We start from the raw sequence: 22,942 nt of genomic DNA, 5'->3' as shown, positions 1-22,942 counted from the left end.
ACAAAAATCAACATTAAAGTAAATGTTGAAAGAAGCAAAGCTTAGTCTAGTCACATGCTGCTGCCAGGGTCATCATAGAGCAAGAACATATACAGACAAAATGGAATAGTGTTTCTAATCTGGTAGTTTAAATAGATTATGAACTGATTAATATATTCACATTCAAGGATGCATTTTATTTGGACTAAAGGAAAATATGTGGTTCTTTTTTAATTTATGTGAACAATTCTTGATTATTGATGTCAATCAGTTTACTGATGTTGATCAGTTTACTATAGATACTGGGTAAATGAATGTAAATTTGATGTTTTAGATCTATTCTTTATTAAAACTGTTTAAACACAAATATAATAATACATACATATAATAATAAAATATTTGAATTGTTTGATAGTAGTTTAATTTTAAAATTTGGATGCCATTTTTAAAAAAGTAAATAATAACATTTAATAAAAGTTATAAAAATACAAACCACTGAAACTTAAATCTGTTTTTTTTTGTTTTTTTTTATTTTTACTTCATCTTTGTGATCTTAGAAACCTTTTTTTTAATCCATTGTTTGGGTGGTTCGCTCTCCCCTATATTTATATAACTGAAATGCTGTATAGGTTTTTTTTTTTTTATAATTTTCACAGGCTATTTATCCATCCATCCATCCATTTTCCAACCCCCTGAATCCTAACTACAGGGTCATGAGGGTCTGCCGGAGTCAATCCTGGGCAGGGTGCCAACCCACCGCAGGACACACACAAACACACCCAGCACACACTAGGGCCAATTTAGAATCGCCAATCCACCTAACCTGCATGTCTTTGGACTGTGGGAGGAAACCGGAGCGCCTGGAGGAAACCCATGCAAACACGGGGAGAACATGCAAACTCCACGCAGGGAGGACCCGGGAAGCAAACCCAGGTCTCCTAACTGTGAGGCAGCAGCGCTACCACTGCGCCACCGTGCCGCCCAGGCTATTTACAGTCATCTTAATATAGAATACTAATAACTACAGTAATAATAAACCTGTATAACATGCAAAGCTAATATGCAATTTTAAAAATCCCATAGTTATAAAGCATAAGATCACTTGTTCATTGATTAGGCAGAAATTCAAGGATGTCTTGTAGCATATGTTAGTCCTTTATATTGATTCATAACAGGCACATTAATGATCCTTATAAAGCTGCTTGCAATGGCAGCAGAAAGAAAAGTATATGTATGTATGTATCCAAAATCTACATCAAATAAGGAAAGAAAAATAAGATAAAGCACAAAACTGTTGAAAGTAACACAGTGCTAAAGTAAGAGTTAAAGGAAGTCTGAGAATTGTATTAAGTTTGCATGTTTAAAAATCAGGGTCCGTCTTCCTCAAATTGTGTCACCTTCTGTGACTGCCTAGTTTGCCTAAATAGGATAGCCAGGCCATGTCAAGGAAGCTAATCCCTACTGTACTACCCAAGTATTTTCATAGAACCAATCATCAAGGCTTGAATGGGAGTCATTGTAAAATCTAACAACAGCTCTTCTTCTGATCATCATGGCCTATTTCTCTATAAGAAGGTGGTTGCATGGAAAAACAAGGAAAAAGCAGCATGATACAGATTTAAATAAACAACTGGAACTTTGCTCTTTGTTATGCAATGTCAAAGTTGTTTGGTCAACAAAATTTCAACTCCAGAACAGGAAGCACAGTTTAATGCCGTCTGTCTTGTAACAGGTTGCAACACTGAGACAATTGCTCTGCAGTTTTTTTTCCCCCGTAGAGATTTCATTCTTCTAGTCAGAAGTTTCACTGTAGGCATACCAATACAACTGCAATATAAAAAAACATTTGGCACTGGAAAGGATAAGTGCTAACTGTAATCCTAAAAGCACTTCTTTCAACACAATGTGCGTTAGGTTTGATGTAAGTGATGGTTGATCATTTATTAGCAGATGGTACCCTGAATACAGACTTGCTATATTTTCTTTAAGATAACAGAAAGCAGGCTAAAAAAAATAACAGCAGCTAAATGAACTATTGACCTAATGACCTTTCAACTGATATGATCCAAATCCTATTATGTTATTTCATCTACTGTTAAATTCTTCTCTGTATTTGTAACATTTTTATTTTATTATTATACTGTATTGAGGATGACTTGTGTCCTCTTCTGTGTATTGTGTTGTATTTACCTCCTTCTCTTTGACTCCCACTGCACGCCCAGCCTACCTGGAAAGGGGTCTCTCTTAGAAATGCCTGTCCCAAAGTTTTTTTCCATTTTTTTCTCTAATAGGTTTTTTTTTTAAAATTTTTTTCTTGTCTTCTTAGAGAGTGAAGGCTGGGGGGCTGTTGAGAGTCAGGGCCTGTTAAAGCCCATTGTGGCACTTCTTGTGTGATTTTGGGCTATACAAAAATAAATTCTATTGTATTGTTTGTATTGTATGCCATCAAATCCCCAAACATGCTCTTAGAAGTCAGATTTCGAGAAGTGGTGAAACCCTACTTATAGACAGTGGTGGTATGTCCCTTTTGTTTATGCCAAATCAGTTATAGAATCTAGGGAAGCGACATGAAGCAGGCCGGTGATTCAAATCTTTTGGCAGAAGGTATGTGTCATATGTTCCAACATGCTGCTCAATCTTTTCCAAATTTGAAGCATATCTAAAATGACGCCTAGTTATCAAGGGATTAAGCAAGAAATGCTTTATAAAGACCTAACTTATTGTATCCTGGAGGAAAAAATTAACCTGGTGAGAATGGTGTTATTTACTAGGTGTCCTATAAATCAATTATCAGATTAATCTTCCACCGTAGTTTTTATCCTGTGAAATTCTTAGGAAAAGAACAAAAATAAATTGAATGAACTTGGCTTAAACATGTTTGGCTTTTATAGATATTGTACAACTGACATGCAGAATGCCAAAATAAGAAATGAATGAACACTGTCCTTGAGTCAATGTTCCCATTCCTAGAGGACTCCTTACTGGCATTTCATAATTTCCTACTGTGTAATTAAATTTGATAAAAATTGCATTCATTTTAATTTCAGATGGGGGAACAGGGTCATTTACAAAAGACTTCTTGATTTCCTAAATCCAGTTTAATGTATTGATTTATTATTTAAGGAGATGTTCAGTTTCAATGAAGGGACTAAAGATGTAGCAAATTTGTTGTAACAGTGTGCGAAGCCAAACAATCAGTCCAGTTCTTTATATGAAGAGGGTAAAAGTCACACGTTCTTAAAGTCCCTCTTGCATATTTTTATCCTAAATAGAGAGCTTTAGATCATTAAGGTGAAAACACTGTATAATTGTCACTTTTATAGTTAATTTCATTAATCAGTATAATGGGCCACATGTTCTCCTAACAAATCAGTTAATAAATGATTAGAAATCGTCTGTTGCATCATTAGATTCATATGTTAGCAGTAGTATAATAAGCATGTAGGCCAGGGGTGTTGAACTCCGGTCCATGAGGACCGCAATGGCTACAGGTTTTCATTCTAACCATCTTCGTAATTAGTGAGCCGTTTTTGCTGCTGATTAACTTGTTTTGCCTTTGTTTTAATTGAAGTGACTCAGACCCCTTAGTTCAGGGGTTCTCAACGTCGGTCCTGGGGACCCGCTATGGCTGCAGGTTTTTGTTCCAACCAGATTCCTAATCAGTGACAACACCTTATAACACTGAGCTCATTTAATTAGCTGGGATTTTTTTTCTTTTATTTGACATTCAGAAAAGCATAGCAGCATGATTTTTACATTTATAAAACATTTATAAATATGTCTGCTATTGCTATAGATTTAAATGTTTAACTCTCTTTTGTTGATTTCATTATACTTTGCCCTTTCTCTGTGCAGTTTTTCCCCCTTCATTGTATCTTAATAATGACAACTTAAAACGAGCAGAGCAGACACCCAGGCAAACAACACTGAATAATCGAAGGCTGCAGCAACTTTAGAGTCAGGCTCACTAATTAGTAAATAATGGATTAATTAAGCAATTAAAACACCTTGAAAAGTAGAATGAAAATTGAGATGAAAATACTGTTAAAAAGAAAAATAAATACATTATTTCTATATAACTGCTTGGTACATTTTAATATTTTATTTTTTTAGCAAACTTAGTTTTCTAATTAATATATTGTTCCTTAAACACAGAACTTGGGACATATCAGTTCACTTAATTAGCCCAGGAGTTCAATTAAAAACAGAAGCTGGTTGGAACAAAAACCTGCAGCCACAGGGGGTCCCCAGGACCGACGTTGAGAACCCCTGCCTTAGTTCTTTCTTTTTCCTTAATGAGTAGCCAAGCAATAGTGAGACACAAAACAAGCTTCTAACCTAAAAATAAAGAAAGGTGAAGGTCTCGGTCATGTTGGTCTGCTCAGGTCACCAAAACATCTTGATGGTGGTCTTAGAAAAAACAGTCTGCTGTGGCAGAATGAGAGAAGCAACAAGTAATGATATTCAATAACGGCTCTAATCAATAGCAAGAATTGGCTTCTCATTAAGAAACTGGTTGGAGTGAAATTAGCTGGAGTTTGATGTTCCAGTTTAACTGGTCATCTACTGGCTCGTTTCCCATCTCATTTCTGTTTGGCTGCCATTTAATTAGGAAACGAATCAATTCAGAGGACTGAATCCTTAAAAACAGGGCTATTAAAATGAAGGGAAAAGGAGTTAATTAGCAATGAAAACTACTCGCTGATTAGGAAAAGGATTAGGATGAAAACCTGCAGCCACTGCGGCCCTCCAGGCCTGGAGTTCACCACCCCTGGTGTAGGTATTTTAAATTTACTGTGTCTGTGAGGATAGTCCAGTTTTCCTCCCAAACCCCAAAGAGTGGGTGCAGAAACATAATGATAACTAATGTCAGTACAACTCAGATTTTAAATTAGTTGTTGGCACTCTTTCTGTTCTTGGACAAGGATGGATAAATAGATTTGTGCTTCTATATTTAATTCATGTTCATCAGGATTTTAAAAAAGAAAGTTCTAGTTGTTTTGTTTTCAAACTCTGTGCGTGTCTCCAACAAATTAAAAGCCAGAAGTTAAAATTGCTTTACTTTTCTTGTTTAATTTAACAGATCCAGACCAAAGAAGGAAGATCTACAGACAAGTTAGGAAAACCCTTCAATGAAAAACTGAGCAAGCCTAAAGCCAACTAAATCTTTAATGTCTTACCATATCTCTAAAAGGCTGATGTTATATGATGCTGCAAGTTTTTCATTTTTTCTTAATGAAATGATATCTGTAGTTCTGTTGCCTCATTTTTATTTCCATTTGAAAGCAGTATTTGACCTTGCATATCAGTTGTGAGAACATACATGTTGCATGTTGTGTGCATAGACATGATTTTTCATATTTTTTATTCTCAGAAATACAGTACATTGTCTTGAGGAATTCAATCACAATATTTTGCTTTTGAAACAATACTGACATCAGATTTGAAGCTAGTGAGGTTGCACAAACTAACAGAATAATTTATTTGCAACTGACACTGAAAAATGCTTCACATTTTATGCTGACTTTTCAGAAATTGCAAAGGAAGAGTTGCCAAACCTTACTGGACTTGAACATGTTGGACTTTAAATCAGAGGATTAGATTTTAGTTGCTAAAATATATTTCTTATGTAATACAGCTATTCAAAAAATTACTTCAAGGCTACTATGAAGTCCTTACTTCTGTAGCTGGCACCTCAATGACAGTAATGACAGTTTGTAAAAAAAACTTTAGTTTTTAATTAAATAATTTATAAGTTTTATAAGTTTTTGAAACTGTATCTCAAAAATTAAAAAAAAAAATCAGTTTTTCTACAGTCTTTTGAAAATCATGTATACTCTTCCACTCATTCTTAGAATCCAAAAATCTGTAAAGATCGACTCCTGAATTTAAATTAGATTTACGTGTGCAGAATTCAATGTAATGCTGATACTTCAAATTCATATCACTGTCAATATAATCTAATTATAATATGTTCTGACATCAAAAGCAAAAAAAATCTAATTGTAAGGACATGGCCTTATACCTGTTTCCTGAATAAGGCCTGGCTCCACGCTAAATTAGAATAGGATAAAATAATTTAACAAATGGATTGAGGCATTTTATATTTACTTAAATATTAAATGAGCTTGAAAGAGAAAATGTGATGCCTAGTAAAGCAATGTGTTTACATAATCCCTTAATGTATGCAGTTTTTTTATTCATTTACACTATTTATTTTTGCAGGAACCACAATACAGTGTTACCTTTCATAATTGATAGATTTTATTCCAACATAATAAGGTGCCATTGTTTTAAAACCTGTATCAGCACTGCTGATTTATGCTGAGTGCAGCAATTCCTATAGGACCTTACTGTTTCTTTTCTTAGTGTATTATTAGGAATACGTGCTGAGTGTATATCATAACCTCTGAATTTAATTACATGTCATTCGTGGCCAATGCTATACATTAATAACAGTTTTTTATAATAAACTCAGAGTATTAAAAATACAGGAAGCAGCTCTCTGAAGGCTGCAGTCAGGACTGTTTTGCAGTACAAATTCTAAAATTCACTGCTGTAGCTGAAAACATCTGTTTTTCACCTAAAAGCTCATCGTTTTGTTCCAGCTTGTAAATTACTCACAGGTATTGATTTTAAATAAAAATATGAAAAGTTCTTTCAATGCAAATTCTTATTATGTTTATTTCATATAATTTCACAATTGATTCACTTACAAATTAATACAGTTTTTCAGGAGTGTAACTTGTAAGATTCTGATTGCACTTGTTTACATTATTCTTTTGAAAAATAAAGTTAAAATGTTTTAAAGGATTTCTGGCATTTTTGTTGAATTGGTACCTGTTGGGTACAACGTTTATAACATCATTTGTAGGCATATCTGTCAGAAAGTGTAAAATTGTATTATTTTATTTTATTATCTCACTTTTTACCTCTCTGCCCAACAGAAAGCATTAACTCCATAAATCACCGAGGATTAATGTTAAGGAAAGCACCATGGAAAGTTTGTTCCACTTACAGCAATGCCTTAAAACCACAAAATAACCACCATAGATATAAAAAATGATAATTTTATACTTTGCTTGTATAAAGGAATCATGCTGAATATAGTTCACATCAGGGTGCAGGAATGGCAGGTTGAGCAACAATGAAAAGTTCAGACATTAACCGGGTTATCCTGTTTATTAGGAAGGTCCAAACAAAACATCACGCCTTTAAACAAAGGAAATGGCCACTCGGACACAATAAAAAAATAAAAAGCTTTCTTTAGGTTGTCAAAACCTTCCATGGAGCTCCATTCGGTGGGTCACTCTAAGTAGGAAATGACACTTCCTTCCCAGGCATCCTGGTTGTTTAGACATACACTATATGGACAAAAGTATTGGATCACACCTCTTAATTATTGAATTCAGGTGTTTCAATCAGACCCAATGGCCACAGACTTATAAGGCCAAGCATCCACCTAGCCACCCAGTCTCCATTTACAAACATTTGTGAAACAAAATGGGTTATTCTGAAGAGCAAGTGACTTCAAGCGTGGCACCGTGATAGGATGCTACCTTTGCAATAAGACGGTTCATTAAATTTTATCCCTGCTGGATATTCCACGGTCAACTATAAGGAGGTATTATTGAAAGTGCAAGCATTTAGGAACAACAGAAACTTAGCCATTAACTGGAAGTCCACTTTGTAAAGTCACAGAGTGGGATCAACGACTGCTAAGGTGTATAGTGCATAGAAGTCGCCAACGCTCTGCTCATTCCATAGCTGAAGAGTTCCACATTTCCTCTGGCATTAATATAAGTATAAAAACTTAATCGAATGGGTTTCAATGGCCAAGCAGCTGCATGCAAGCCTTACATTACGACACCAAGAGCAGGATGGAGTGGAGTAAAGCACACCACCACTGGACTGTGGAGCAGTGGAAATGTGTTCTAAGTAGTGATTAATCATTCTTCTCTGTTTGGCTGTCAGATGGGCAAGTTTGGGTTTGGAGGATTCCAGGAGACCTTTACTGTCTTACTACATGGTGCTACAATCTTAATGCTTCAGCATTCCAAGAGATTTTGGACAATGCTATGCTTCCATCTTTGTGGAGACAGTTTTGGGAAAGGCTCTTTTCTTTTGCAGCATGACTGTTTCCAGTGCACAAAGCAAGGTCCATAAAGACATAGTTGGATGAGGTCGGTGTGGAAGAACTTGACTGGCCCGCACAGAGGCCTGACCTCAACCTCACTGAATACCTTTGGAATGAACTGGAATGGAGATTGTGAGACTGGCTTTCTTTTATAACATTAGTGCCTGACCTCATAAATGTTCAACAGAATGAACAGGCACAAATTCCCACAGAAATACCCCAAAATCTCATCTCATCTAAAGGAGGGAGCAATTCCATATTATGTATTGGAATGTAATGTCGTTAAAGACCATGTTGGTGTAATGGTCTGGCATCCCAACACTTTTGCCCATATAGTGTATTTGGACTTTTGCTTTCTTTTCTTTAGCTGGGTGCTCTCAGTGCTCAAATGGTGTTAAGAGTGAGCACAAGTTTGGGAGGTGGAAGGCTACTGAGACTTGCATTTTTAAAAATCCCAGAGTTGAGCAGGCCAACAGTTGTGAGGTGGCAGTGTGTGTCTTCCAGGGTTCTGAGGTAGGGATTAAAATGCCAGGATGTGGTGGCACGTTCTTATAATTTTACAATAATTTTGTTTGGTGCAATGAAAGAAAGAAAGGAATAAATGACAAAACTAGTTATTACAACTATTACATGAAACCTCTTAGCTGTCTTACTGTCCATATCGTGTCCTAAATATTCAACCCTAGGGACCTCTAACGGCAGGCTACTCGCTGACTGGGACTGTCTTTACTTATAAACCTTTACTTCAATCCAGTTGACCACCAAAGACAGTTTCACAAGAGTGCCTCCTCATTCCCTTAAGGGGCTGCAGCTAGAAAGGAATGAACAGTCTAGCTTCTCAGCTACACGAATAACAATCAGACAAAGATATTGTTTGAAACTTTCAATTATGCTTAATTAAATCAAAACCAATAACAGCAAAAATATGCAATAAAAAGAACTAGTCAATCGGATAGGCTAATGCAGTCTTCATTCAGTCAAGGAGGATCATTTCATGATGGCTTCTTTACTTTAGGTGCTAATTACACTGTATATCTTTAATCGAAAATTCAAAGAAAACGATTTCTTTCTGCAGACAGAGTGCTGTTTTCCAAGTGTTCAGTAGCTAACGAAGAGCTCCATTTAAATGTCTGTTTATTATAAAATAGCAACAGAGCTGAGCTATTTACAAAAGTATCAGAAAGGCAGCAACAGAACTAAAAGAAAGTTCAATGTTTGCATGATAAATGTCTAATAAAAAACACAAAAACCCATTAAGTTAAAAAAACTAATCTTTGGCAGGATGGCACATCTAGGACAGTATCTGCTAAGAAAGGGTATTTTGATATTTTTTGAGATTTTCCTTTAGTGTGTAAGCATAAGTTTAATATGTCACTGTGCTCTGTGCAAATGTATCTTATAAATCTGCTTTTTTTGCTCACATACACAGCTGACACATAGCCAGATTAAGCACAGTGGCTCAAACACTCCTGACCAGGGGCCTCATGTACAAATGGTGCGTACACACAGAAATGTTGAGTAAGTTTCCACATTCAAAACTCGATGTATAAAAACTAAACTTGGTGTAAAGACATGCTCATTTCCACGGTACCTCATACTCTGTCGTACGCAATTTCTGCGCTCGGTTGTCCAGACTGTTTCTCCGACACACTATGTCACTCGATCAACTTCCTTTTGTTGATTATACCATGGTTTATTTGAACAAATAATATGTTTTTCCTTGCCTCCATTTAGTATTCGCTGAAATTCTTATATTTTCCCCCATGCTTTTCCCACTGTCTTTTCACAAAACGCTGAGCTTAAGGGCTATTTATATTGATTTGCACATTCAAAGAGGCGTAATTCTGGGAGGTGTTGGGGCAGGACAGCAGGCGTGTGCACGAGCGTTACTTTTCATGCTGATCGAGATTTATGTAGCAGAAGAGCATGGAAGATGGCGAACGCACAGATTCCTGCATCTGGAATTTTTTGTGTGTAAGCCCATTTCGGCTTTTGTGCTTACATCATGTTATAGTGCGAATTCTACGCACAGCGTTATGTATATGGCCCCAGGTCTTGTCAATGACTTAATTTGTCTTTGTACTTTCTGCAGTATAAGCTGACAGTATAAGGGGCGCAAAGATGTGAAAAAAAGAAAACAAGAATCGAAAATATGAAAAATACATCTATTGAAACCAAAACAAATTAACTTAAACTACATTTTGATACTAAAAAAATAAATATAGAGTTAGATAAATGTCGATAAAAGTTAAGTAGGTATAATAAAATATACATCTATGATATATGAATAATGAAAAAAGAACAAATTGGTATTAGTGGGCTCCTTTCAAAAAAATGTTAGGGGGCGCGATTAAAACTGTTATGAAACCTCGGGTCGCAAGTACGTAAAGGTTGAGAAACGCTGGTCTAAATCCTAACCATTGGAGCTGGCCCTCTGTCTTCTATACACCCTCACTGGCTCACTGCTTCCTAGTTCTCCGTAGTGCTCAGCAGGGAACAATCCAACCTTGGAGCACGGTTCCTCTTCCTCCCTCATGGGGAAATTGACTGTCTTAATATGCTGTATAACAGTATTTTTTTGTCAATATATTTTTTATTTGTCTATATGTATTAACATTATGCTAATAATACATGCTCTGCACTGCTCTGAGAGTGTACTTTATGGCTCATATCTTGGTTATATGATCCACTCTGGGGAAAGACCACCCATCCTGCACTCCACTTTTCAACTGTGGTGTTGTAAACTCTAATGAAGACAAACCAAACGAGCATCCATTCTAGATAGTGGCGCTTGAATTTCTAATGAGGAAACCTACAGAAATTGTGTTGCAACTCTCGAAGCTACTGCTCTGCACCCCTCACACTTCTCATTAATACATCAGGGTAACACATTGGATAATGGCACGTACATATATAACTTTAAGCGCTGCTTTGACTATGTCTTTGCATCTGTGCATTTTAAAAGGGGACTACACACAGCTAATGAAAAACACAAAAATAAATACTGTACTTTACTTGAGTGAACAACATAAACAAATGAAAATCGTGAACATCTAAAAATAGCAATGTATACTCACATTTTACAATATTCCTCACTAATTACCTGTTTCAGTTCAAAGCATACTTTCCTATAAAATAGTGATTTTCAGTGGCTGTTAACAAAAGCCAAGACACTAGGAAAAGCAGGAACTGATCTAATGCAGAAATGTTTTATTCATGGACAATTGAGTATAGCATGTTCAAGAGTATGCAGCTCCAGTGACATTAATATTATTGTTACTTGACTAATGCCTTTATCCTTAAGATATAACTGGTTGCATTTCTTTTATTTTTTCAGTTGGAGCAAAGAAAGATAAAGTGACTTGTTCATGGTCACAAAGTGTTAGAAGTGGGATTTGAATTACCAGTCTCAGAGTTTGAAGTCCTAGATCCAAAGCACTAACCACTACACTACACTGCCTGTAAATAATATCAGCTCTTGGTTTAAAAAAAAATACTAATATTCTATACAGAAAAGTACTGTGTTCCTGATTAAATGATCGCACTATAACTATGGCCCATTGCCCAATAAAAAGAAAAAGCAATCAATGTTACATAATAATAATAAGAAGAATATTTAATAACAATAATAATAATAATATGTACAGATAAAATAAATATTGCACATTACAAAATAGCCTATTCCATAAGCAGCATATGTATGGGAGTGCAAGTGACATGTTGAAAGATGACTGAACTTTGCCACTGCCTACACTATCAGTCTGTACACAGTCATAATAATGCATAAATAAATGAGCTATTAAACTCTAACAAAATATTTATGTTGCAGTGAACATGAATAGTGTGCAACTTCTGTATCAAACAAAACAAAATATTGGAAAAAAAATGATAAAAATCTAATATGGTATAGACATGTTTGATTTAATGTTTTGAAGAGGTGCTAGAATTTATTTTATTTTAAGCTTTACATGAAAGGAAAATTCAAGCAAAATGAAGCCAAGAAGAAGGGGCCTGAGTTGCCTCGAAAGCTTGCATATTGTAATCTTTTTAGTTAGCCAATAAAAGGTGTCATTTTGCTTGACTGTTTGCTACATTCATAATGGCTAACAATACCACAGACATATAAGTTTTACATGAGAAATTACCCATAAGTGTAAAAATAATGGTACAGTTTAACAGATTGTATCTTCTAAACATATATTATTTTGTTTATTTTGCACCTTTCATATTGAACTCAGTGTCACACTCCAGATTATTATTATGGTGAATAAATTAGCAAAATGGGCGGCACGGTGGCACAGTGGTAGCGCTGCTGCCTTGCAGTTAGGAGACCCGGGTTCGCTTCCTGGGTCCTCCCTGCGTGGAGCTTGCATGTTCTCCCCGTGTCTGCGTGGGTTTCCTCCCACAGTCCAAAGACATGCCGGTTAGGTGGATTGGCGATTCTAAATTGGCCGTTGTGTGTGTCCTGTGGTGGGTTGTCACCCTGTCCAGGATTGGTTCCTGCCTTGTGCCCTGTGTTGGCTGGGATTGGCTCCAGCAGACCCCCGTGACCCTGTGTTCGGATTCAGTGGGTTGGAAAATGGATGGATGGATAAATTTGCAGAATACTCTTTTTTTAAATTATGTTGCAGGTAGATCAAGAAACCTTTTTTTGCATATAGTGAAATTCTGATCTCCTAATGTATGTTTGCAAAGCCAGAAACTTATTAGGCTGCCCTGCCTGCCTTTTCCATCGTAGCTGACATCAAATAGACTCATCCTTCAAACCATTTGATTTGTTTCATCTGCCTTATTCACCAGCTTGACAGGCCTTTCCTCTGAGAGCAATAAGTATTGATGGTAACCTTCAGATATAGCTGATTTATAGAGCGCAGAAAAAGGAAACCTATCATAAAGCATGCAACCACCACCCAATATCTTAGTTGTTTATATGCTCCAAGAGTTAAATACGATAATCATTTTTTCATATTTATTTATGCGATCCATGCAAGTTTTTACTTTTATCCTTGTGTAAACAGTTGTAGTTTCTGTAATCCATCAGTAGTGTCACAAGAATTAAAAAAGACAATGATAAATAACTAGAGCCCTAAATGATCACCCAAGGGAATCTTTTTCCTTTAGTATTAAGAAAAACCAATATCATGGTTTAGATTGAAACAAGTAGTGTAGATTGCATGAAGTTTATTCACAAAAGTGTCCAACACATCAAATAATGTGCAGAAAATATACTTTTATTTTATCACACATTTAGGACAGCTCAGTGTTCAGGCACTGGTTTTGAGCAAGCAGAAAAACTGTAAACCCCTTTTTGAAACTCCATGGCTTTTAAACCAAGTTAGATACAACACAAGGCAAATTCCTATTAATTTAAAAAATAAATGAATGTTTTTATTTATCACTGCTGCCTTGCAGTTAGGAGACTCAGGTTCGCTTCCCGGGTCCTCCCTGCATGGAGTTTGCATGTTCTCCCCGTGTCTGCGTGGGTTTCCTCCGGGCGCTCCAGTTTCCTCCCACAGACCAAAGACATGCAGGTTAGGTGGATTGGCAAGTCTAAATTGGCCCTAGTGTGTGCTTGGTGTGTTTGTGTGTGTCCTGCGGTGGGTTGGCACCCTGCCCAGGATTGGTTCCTGCCTTGTGCCCTGTGTTGGCTGGGATTGGCTCCAGCAGACCCCCGTGACCCTGTGTTCGGATTCAGCGGGTTGTAAAATGGTTGGTTGGTTTTTATTTATGAAATACCAAATGGATGCTAACTAATGTTGGTGACCTGGATCATACTGTCACAAACTTAGTTAATAGTGACTGACTTTACTCCCAGTTAAGTCCATTCCACTGCTAGTTACCAAAGTGAACAACATAAAATGCACGGTGACATTTCTGCTGTCAGTTTTAAAATATTGCTAGAGCTAAGCACATTTACTTTATTATTCAGTATGATATTAAAAACTACAGGATGGTCCAGATCTAATTATGCAATTTTCATTACGCTATAACTTATTAAGTTTATTACATAGAGAATTCACAACTGAATGGAGGACAAGTGAGACATTACATGGAAAATCAGTGAATTAATTCAGTTTAAGTCCATTTTTGCTTATTACAAGATATTTCAAACAATTCTTTTCTCTTGCATTTTTTTCCTACATTGCATAAAAAGTTGCATAATTAGATCTGGACCAGCCTATATAATAAAAGTCACAACAAACCTGCCCCGAATGAGATGTCAATCCCAAAAGCATAATAATGCTAAGAACCCTATTGACCTTAAGATTTATTGTTAATTTATGTATGTTTCCCAAAATTAATTTAAGCATTTTAAAGCCTTCAGTTTCTTAAACTAGCTATTTCCTGTGTTAACCCTTAGCACCAGACCCTTGTCACCGGCATACCATATTAAATTCACATCATGAAAGTTAAGAATAATCTTCTACTTCTTCCTGTTCATTTTTTCGCACTTCTATGTGCGGCTGATGTGCTTGATCAACCTTCTCCAAAAAGCTTAGTTTTGATAATAATAATAATGCATTTTATTTATACTGTATAGCATATCTCAATGTGGAAAGCCCTTCATAAATGTTCACAAAGATACAAAATGCACAGAAAAAGATCAAATAGTAACACTGTATAAAAACTAAGAGTAGACATTAAACATGTTACAGTAAACAGTTCCATGAAAATGTATAATACTAGGAATTATAATGAAATGCAGTGATGTATTTATAGGGTTATATTATACAGGCAAACTGTCAAGTACATTTCAGTAATTTCTAATGGTAATTAAAAATGTATATGTTTATAATATTTGTAATGTTCTGTTAAAATTTTGAAGAATCTGTGTTCTAAGGTTATATAAATAGTTTCCACTGAGGCAAAAATAAAGTCAAATGACACACCTATGCATGAAAACACAACTGAGGTGCATAAAAATGCTTGAGATTGATGAGACAACAGTATACATTTTAGGCTCTAACAGGAAGTTAGCCAGAAGGCTGGAGGATGGTACATGGATGAATGTCTGTGGACAACAGTAAAGCCCCTGAAGGTCTGTAGCTGCATTTCCGCAAGCAGAGTTGGTGATTCGATCAAAATTGATGCCCCTCTCACGTCTGAGAAATACAGACAGATTCTGATCTATCATGCAGTACAATTAGGAAGGTACCTAATTGGTTGCTTGCAACTTCATTCTACAGCATGACAATGACTCCAAACACATGGCCAAAAGTATAAAAACTGCACGAAAAGAGGAACAGGGAATCCTACAAAAGATGGTATGACCCCACAGAGCTCTGATCTCAGCATCAATGAGCCAGTTGGGGATTACTGGCAGATACAGAAGCGAGACAGCCAAAGTTTGCAGTGGAGCTATGGCAAGTTCCCCCCGGGGTTTAGCACTGCAGTAAGAGGCAATAATGCCTCACAGATTCATAGTCTGGTCACTGTGTTTACAATGATTCTCTCACTTCACTCAGATGTCCTCTCACATTCCCAAAATGTACCTGTTAGGTGGAGGACTAAATTGGCCCGAGGAGAGTGAGTGGGTGCTGGTGTAAGAGTGTCTCGATGATGGGATGTCTGCCCCTAAGGTAGATTTCTATGCACAAAAATTCTGTATGGAATAGAAAAATGGATGGATAGATATATTAATACAGGGTGGTCCAGATCTAATTATGCAGATCCAGATCGTCTGGATGACTCTGATTGATGTGGGATAATTCCAGTTCGGTGCAAAGACAATTCTTCATGTCGTCAGTTCGCACACTTCTCGATGGTCCGGGATTTTCTGGGTGATTTTCTATGTAATAAACTTAATAATTTATAGCGTAATGAAAATTGCATAATTAGATCTGGACCACCATATACATACAGAGTGGGTTGTTAAAAGATACACAAGAAACAAATGTTATATCCAACAAAAAAGAAATTAATTTGCAAAATTAACTGGTAGACTGACAGATAAACAAATACAGTAGGTCAGCTAGAAAAGTTTCCTGACGTGTGCTGGATTAATGGTTATGATTTTAATTGTTTATTTCAGCAGCCTTTTAAATTAGAGTTGACACACCACTAGCCAACAATGGAATAAAGTTGCATACCTCCTAATCTGACTCGAACTTATTATTAACATTTAAAGATTATTTTTACTGCAATTTATGAATTTATTATAAATGACTGTAATGTTTGAGTTAGCATTGGATTGCTGTCATTTGCAAAGCTTTAGGTTATATACCCTTAAAAGGAAATATAACAATGGCTTTTTTATATGTAACTTGCATGTGCTTTATAAGGAAACCTCATGGATTAAGAAGCTATCTTAGTGTGTGTTACATGAATAAGAGTTCACATGCAACCTCAGAGGCTAAGCTTTATTCTTTAACGTTTGTTTCAGAATGAAATCTGCGAGGCAAGACATCTTAAGTTAATGTGTGTTACGTTTAGTTCAAACCCTGACTAAACATAATTGTGAATATTCAGGCGGTGAACCTCAATGACTGAGTTTAAAGTGTGTACTCACAGGGAAAAACAGTTCTACGTTTTCAGCGTTCATACTCTTAGTGGAAAAGTCAAAGATCAGATGTATGTTTTAGTAATTAACAATTAAGTAGCAAATTCAAAATTACATATAGTAACAGAAAAATATAATTACAAAAATACAGCATATGGTGAATAACAGCTAGGAACACAGATGCATGTACTTGGACATCTTCTAAATTCTCATGGTCTTTCAGTTTCCTTATATTCTATTGTATGGCCTAAAGGCAAACTAATTGTCCAATATTAATTATTCTTTCATTTGTGTAATACCGCAGATATTCTGCAAAACCATATTATTAGTGGTGAAATTTAACAATACTGTGTCATGTACACTTCATTATCATGAAGCCTCACTATCGGATATCTTGGCTCCAAGAAGCATTTTACTTTAACTGTGGGATTTACCTATTGCTTGAAAGTCTAATTTTCCACACAATGGAATCACCAATTTTCAGGACATCTTAGTGTCAGCCTGAGGTGACTTGCTACTGAAAGCTAAGCACCAGTTCTAGGTTCAAAATGTGATCTGGTTCCCAAGGGACTAACAACTGCATTGTTACCCACTTACTGTATGGTGTGGCCTAATGGATGTTGCTCACTTTTGCTGTACTCTGACTATGGTGGGGCCTGGAGAGAATGAAGGCAAAAAAACAAATAATATCTAATTTTCATCTTGTCTAATTGCTATCAGGTTATAATGTCTAATTTTCATCTTGTCTAATTGCTATCAGGTTCCTGCTAAATTGTTTGTTTATTCCACAATCTCCAAGTTACTACATAAATTGGCAAGTTAATCTTTCTGTACTGTAGGAAGAAAATATGAGCTGCACATGCTCAAGGATGCACAACACATGGCTATATACATAGCATGATACATATACTGATCTTGCTGAGGACTGAGGCACTTGTATTTAGGCTCAGTGATTGGTTGGACTGGGTTTCTTACTTAGACAGGCTTAACTTTTTGCTTTAACTTGTTATTTTTATATGACTTGATTTGTTTTTCTGCTTTTGCAAATCTTCTCTGCTGTTGCTAAATTCTTAGTCAGTAGCTTGCTTGGTTGTTTGTATGTGACATGCTCCTGTGCTTCCACTTGTTGTCTGAGCCACTGTTTTGGTCTCTGGTGTGTATTTCATGTCATTGCTATTAACAGTTGCCCTCAGATTTCAGAAACATACAGGAGAGATGTCTTTCATTGCAGGCAGGTAACAAATTTTTAGCAAATCCGTATCACTATTTAATCACCCCCATCAGTATCCTGAGCGATATAAAAAGTGCAATATATTTTTTAATTTATCTTGGACAAAATAAAATTATTTAGAAAACATGACTATCTCTGGCATATCTTGAAAGGACTCAGGTCTTTCATGACACCACGTGAAATGTGTACAAGGACTTATGCTTATAATGCTGCCCTGTGACTTAAGTCACAACACCATCCCTTATAGGTGAGGTTTCTTGTTACAGTAGGAGTGTTCAATTTATAACTTTTGAGATGTAATGAACTCAATATTTTGATTTATTGCACATGAAAGGTGTACGCATACAAAATAACAGACTGAGAGCAGAGGGAAGAAATGTGGAAATGCAAAAACACAATAAAACTTAGGAAATTCTACAGAATTGATAGCATTGATAGATCACTTCCTAGATAGTGTACTGAGTATAAAAAACAATATGCTTTGGCAAAATTAATGAAGACACAAATTTCCCAAAGACGATACTTGAGAACATTACTGAAGGCTGATTTGTAAAGAAGCATGTCAACCTTCCTATATATCCTGCATGTGTACACCTTCCAGCTTTTTCCATCAAGCAACTTGTCAAGTCCAGGAAGTCATGAATTAAAATTGCCTTTTAGTAAGTGTGGAGCCAAGTCTGAAATGAGCGTCAGGAATTCAAACCCTACATTAAGAGTAGGCCAAGTCAAGGAAGCACAAAACCATCAACACTAGGAAAGGGGACAAGAGCTTTAATTTTTGCAGTGTTTGGTTACTTTAGTGTAAAGCACACCAATTTGAAGAACAAGCTGAACTCCTGCTCATCAAAGCTTGTTCCAGTCCAGACATTACTACCTTCCTCTTTTGCACTTAATGGAGTGTATGTACAGCATGGAGTTTGAACGAAAATAAGGAAAACATGGCTGGTGAGGAGATTATCATAACATTGTTATGCTGTGCACAACCTTTCAGGTAACAAATGTGCACTAAACTGTTGTGGTGTTCATTAGTGCGACCTGTCTCTTGTAGTTCATGGAGCCTGGTAGGAGAGAAATGACACAGTATTTGTGTTTCTGCGCAAATGTATATGTAAACTAATGCTTTTTTTTCACACAGTGAGCAAACAACCTGAAAAATTATACAGTTCAACAAATGCTAAGCACATAATCAGAGTTTGCATTGAAAGTGAATTGTATTGAATGCTACATAGATTAAACTGCCTTGCAAACAGTAAGTACATTTCAGAATGCTTCTATCATGAACTGTGGATATTTGCTAATAAAAAAGTCATGTCCTTTACTTTCCTTATCATTTACTAACCGGATCTATTTAAATTCAGCTCTTATCTCTCCTCTCTTTCTCCTTGCCATTTCCCCCTGATGTTCAGCTCTTTCATCGATTCCATTTCTTTTACATAGAAGCTTTTATGGAGAAAAAGAATTCAGGTCACAATTCTTTTCCCTATTGGAAATAAGATTTCGAGTAGTCATCAGTTGCATTTTTTAATGATTGATGATCATGTTTGCTATGTATAATAACGATCATTGTTTTTATACGTATATCTAATATAAATAATTCCTTTAATTCGTCTGGAAAATGAATTAACTAAAGCTGCAAAATTAAAATGACAGACCGTGTATCTATTAATCAAACCTGCTCTTTCCAATTCATTGTTTATAACTGACTTTACACTAAACCAAAAAAATGTTTTTTTTTAGGCATTCAAAAGCTTTTAGACTCCTGATAAAGATATACTGAGAGTCAAACTAAGTTAATGAACCTGAAATAACTCTAACATGAAAAAGGTGAACAGTAAAAGGAGGAAGCTTTTAGGATCACTATTGTATGTGCAATTTTAACAGATTACAGACAACCAAGAAATCACTAAGTGTACTGCTCTCTAAATACTGCATATCTCTACTCCTCATATGGGTTACCAAGTAGAGGAAAATGGTTTTTTTTTTGGTATATGCTGTAAACCAATCAGCAATCCTGTTGTAATGTCAAGGTGCAATATCTTTTCTTCTTAGTGGGTCTCATTACTGTTCTTCTACTTACTGGAGCAAGCTAACTAAGCACTCCCTTGTGGTGTTATAGCCAGTGAGAGCCCCAGGCGTTGCAGAGGAGAAGGGTGAAGATGAGTGGCAGTCCCAAAATACAGCAAAAAAGTGTAGAAAAAACGTACTGGTGGCATGATTCCTTAGGGTGCCAGGTAATGGCTACTTTTCCAGTCAACTGTCTGGATATGATAAGATTTTATCTATTTTCTTGTGTGATTCTCTACTCTTTTTTTACACATTGAAATGGCAAAATAATTTAATTCATATACCATAGTTATCTGAAAGAACTTTTCAATGTCTCTTCCTTGCTGTTAAGGCATCATCTGCTCTATTTATTCTAAGTTCTGACTCCCATTATATTATATATTTAACAAGACTGAACATTTGCCCAAACTATACCACAGACAATTACTTCACTTTAAGAACATTCTGTTGTATTTGTTTCATGAAGTTTAATGAATGCGTGGAAGGTCACTTCATTCATTTTCATTCAATGTGGCATGACAAATTGTTCCACTGATCGTTGCCAGTAGTATAAAAAGAGAATATTATGAAACAGCAAAGTTTGAAAATATGATTACTTTGTTCTACTTAATTTCATTAAAAAGAAGGCATTGTTAGAATCAGTGAGGTACGCTTTTGGTGTCTTACTTGACCAGATTTATGATTAGTGTTGCTTAAATATATTCTGCTGTAAGGTATGAAGTAAATAAATAAATAGTCTATCATGAACCAACCCATGAAGAATTTTCTGAAATTGTGATTGAAACTTATTATCTGCTCTTTTGGATGACAGATTCATTATTGCTGAATTTTGAAAAACGACTGCACAGTGCCACTACAGATGAGAACTCAGTCATTGTCAGCAGGGAGTTTATACATTCTCCCCAAGTATTAGTATGTATTTTCTCCAGAAGCCAATTCATTGGCAGCTCAGAACTGGTCCTGTGTTCTAGCTGGCCACTTGATGAAAGCCTGGTCATTTTTCCAGCTCTGGTACTTACCTTGTACTTGATGCAGCTGGGATAGGCTCCAGTGCCCCCTGTGACATCCCATGTAGTGGTAAAAATAGCACCAGACTAAGCACTGTGCGTCTTGTAGTTCAGGACCGATCGAGATCAGAAATGAGAGGTGTTAGATACGCAAGCACAAACACAAAAAGATGGTAATGCAAAACAAAACTGTTTTTTTTATTTATGTAAAATAGTATCAGGCAGGCTTTCTTACACAATCCTCACCGCAACTGACACACAAAAGAAGCAATGTCCCAAAAAAATAAATAGTGAAACTGTACAATGTTTATAGTGATTATTGCAAGTCTTTAAATGAAAAAGAAAAAAAAAACAATAAATGTATATACACTGAAATTTTACACAGTCTTCCTAAATAAAAATCAAGTCAGGAAGATCTTACAAAAAAACACAGTCCTTCCAATAATATGATTCACAAAAATATTTATAAACCAAAAATCAGTGTATATGCAAAAAGACAAAAAGTGTACCACAAACCCAATTCATATAAATAACTCCATGAAAACCATACTATTCAAATGCGATATTTATTTCTGTATTTACAAAAAAAAAAAGAATAAGGCACGAGATGCTATGTTTGATATGATTTTAAGGTAGAGCTACACTAAACAATCACTCACCACCACGACTTACTCAAAAGATAACCCCTGCAGGCAGGCAGTGCCTTTTTTACTCTGTGCCATTTTGCCGACTATTCATCAAGCACTGACGCGAGCATGTCCTTACATAACATCGTATCCGTCTGTGCAAGGCCTCTATTAAAATACTGACTGCCTTGTGGGCACGCATGTATGGAAATGAAGCATTTTAACCCCGTATCTAAGTTAAGTTAATACCTCTCATTCTAATGCCTCTATTTGGAATTAATCTCCCTGATTCTTTTTACTTTCTACGGTAAACTAAACGCTTCACACCGCTTTTATTTAACGGCGGGTGGTAAAGAGCCACTGGCAAAAAAGTGGGCTGCACATGGTGCCACCTAGGCCTTTGCATTTTCATGCAGCCAAGACTGCCAGCAACATGTGCCACTGTCTACTGAAGCAGTGTGGAAACACTAGTGAAAGCGTCATCTTGCCTTCTTTTCTGCTAAATAAGAAAGGTAAATACCACACTCTCTTTTCTATTATCCTTCCTGTGGAACATGCAAGTTCTTAAAAAGTTTTAAGAGTTTTTCTCTCTAGGCATATTACCACACCCTATCACTTCTATAACTGAATAAGTGGGTTCACCAATTGAAGGGATGGATAAATAAATATATAATGAAGCCTCTACCTAACTAATCACTGCCAAGTTGCTGCCTATATGTACTTCTAGAAATGGAAAAAGCAGAAATAAGAGTACTAATGGAACAGTTGAAGAGTTGCAGGAGTTTAAAAAAGCCAAACTCAAAGCTGGGAGTTCAAAACAGCTTTCATAAAACACTACATGTAAACCAAAAATCAAAGTCAAGAAGATGTGCCAAAAAGTAAGTAGAAAATAAAGAAATGAAAAACTTTTGAAATGCTAAAGTTGGTTACAATCTTGGATTGTGACAGAACATTTGCCTCAACCTTTTATCCCATCACTCTGATGACATCATGTGCAGTGAATTCCAAGTTGTTTCCTGGGAAACATATCAACAAAGGAGTGACAAAAACAAATATAACAATAAGAAGGTATAATATTATTTTAATAATGCCAAACAAGAAACAATCACTAAAATCAAAATCTCCATGATCAAAATCCCACATAAGATGAAAAAAAAGCTAAGAAAAGGTCAAGAGGAAGTAAATAAGAAATGCTATTGTAACGCTATATAGACAGAGTGTTCACATTCTACTTGCATCCCTGTAAGTACTCTGGTTTCCTCCAACATTCCAAAGACATGCATGTCAGGGTGGTTGCTGACACTGAAATAACCACCTATGTGTTAATTTTTGTGTCTGTTTATGTGTGTGTGCCGTCTCTAATATGAATTAGTTTGGTGTCTAATTCTGTGTTGTTCC

General features: G+C 36.0%; 2 protein-coding genes across 2 annotated transcripts in view; one reads left to right on the top strand and one right to left on the bottom strand.

The window, feature by feature from the left end:
- LOC120540091 (coiled-coil domain-containing protein 114-like) overlaps nt 1–6,638 on the top strand; it is an 84,212-nt gene extending 77,574 nt beyond the window's left edge. Inside the window, exon 8 of the mRNA XM_039770580.1 lies at nt 5,063–6,638. Within this exon, the coding sequence (XP_039626514.1) occupies nt 5,063–5,143 (81 nt within the window). The 3' untranslated portion in view covers nt 5,144–6,638. The remainder of the gene's footprint in view (nt 1–5,062) is intronic.
- Nucleotides 1–22,942, bottom strand: part of valopa (vertebrate ancient long opsin a) — a 164,664-nt gene that overhangs the window by 23,551 nt on the left and 118,171 nt on the right. The window lies entirely within an intron of this gene.

The sequence above is a fragment of the Polypterus senegalus genome, chromosome 1 (genome assembly GCF_016835505.1).
Source record: "Polypterus senegalus isolate Bchr_013 chromosome 1, ASM1683550v1, whole genome shotgun sequence".
Lineage (NCBI taxonomy): Eukaryota > Metazoa > Chordata > Cladistia > Polypteriformes > Polypteridae > Polypterus > Polypterus senegalus.
The sequence above is the reverse complement of the archived record's forward strand: the minus strand, read 5'-3'. Positions and strand labels throughout refer to the sequence as shown.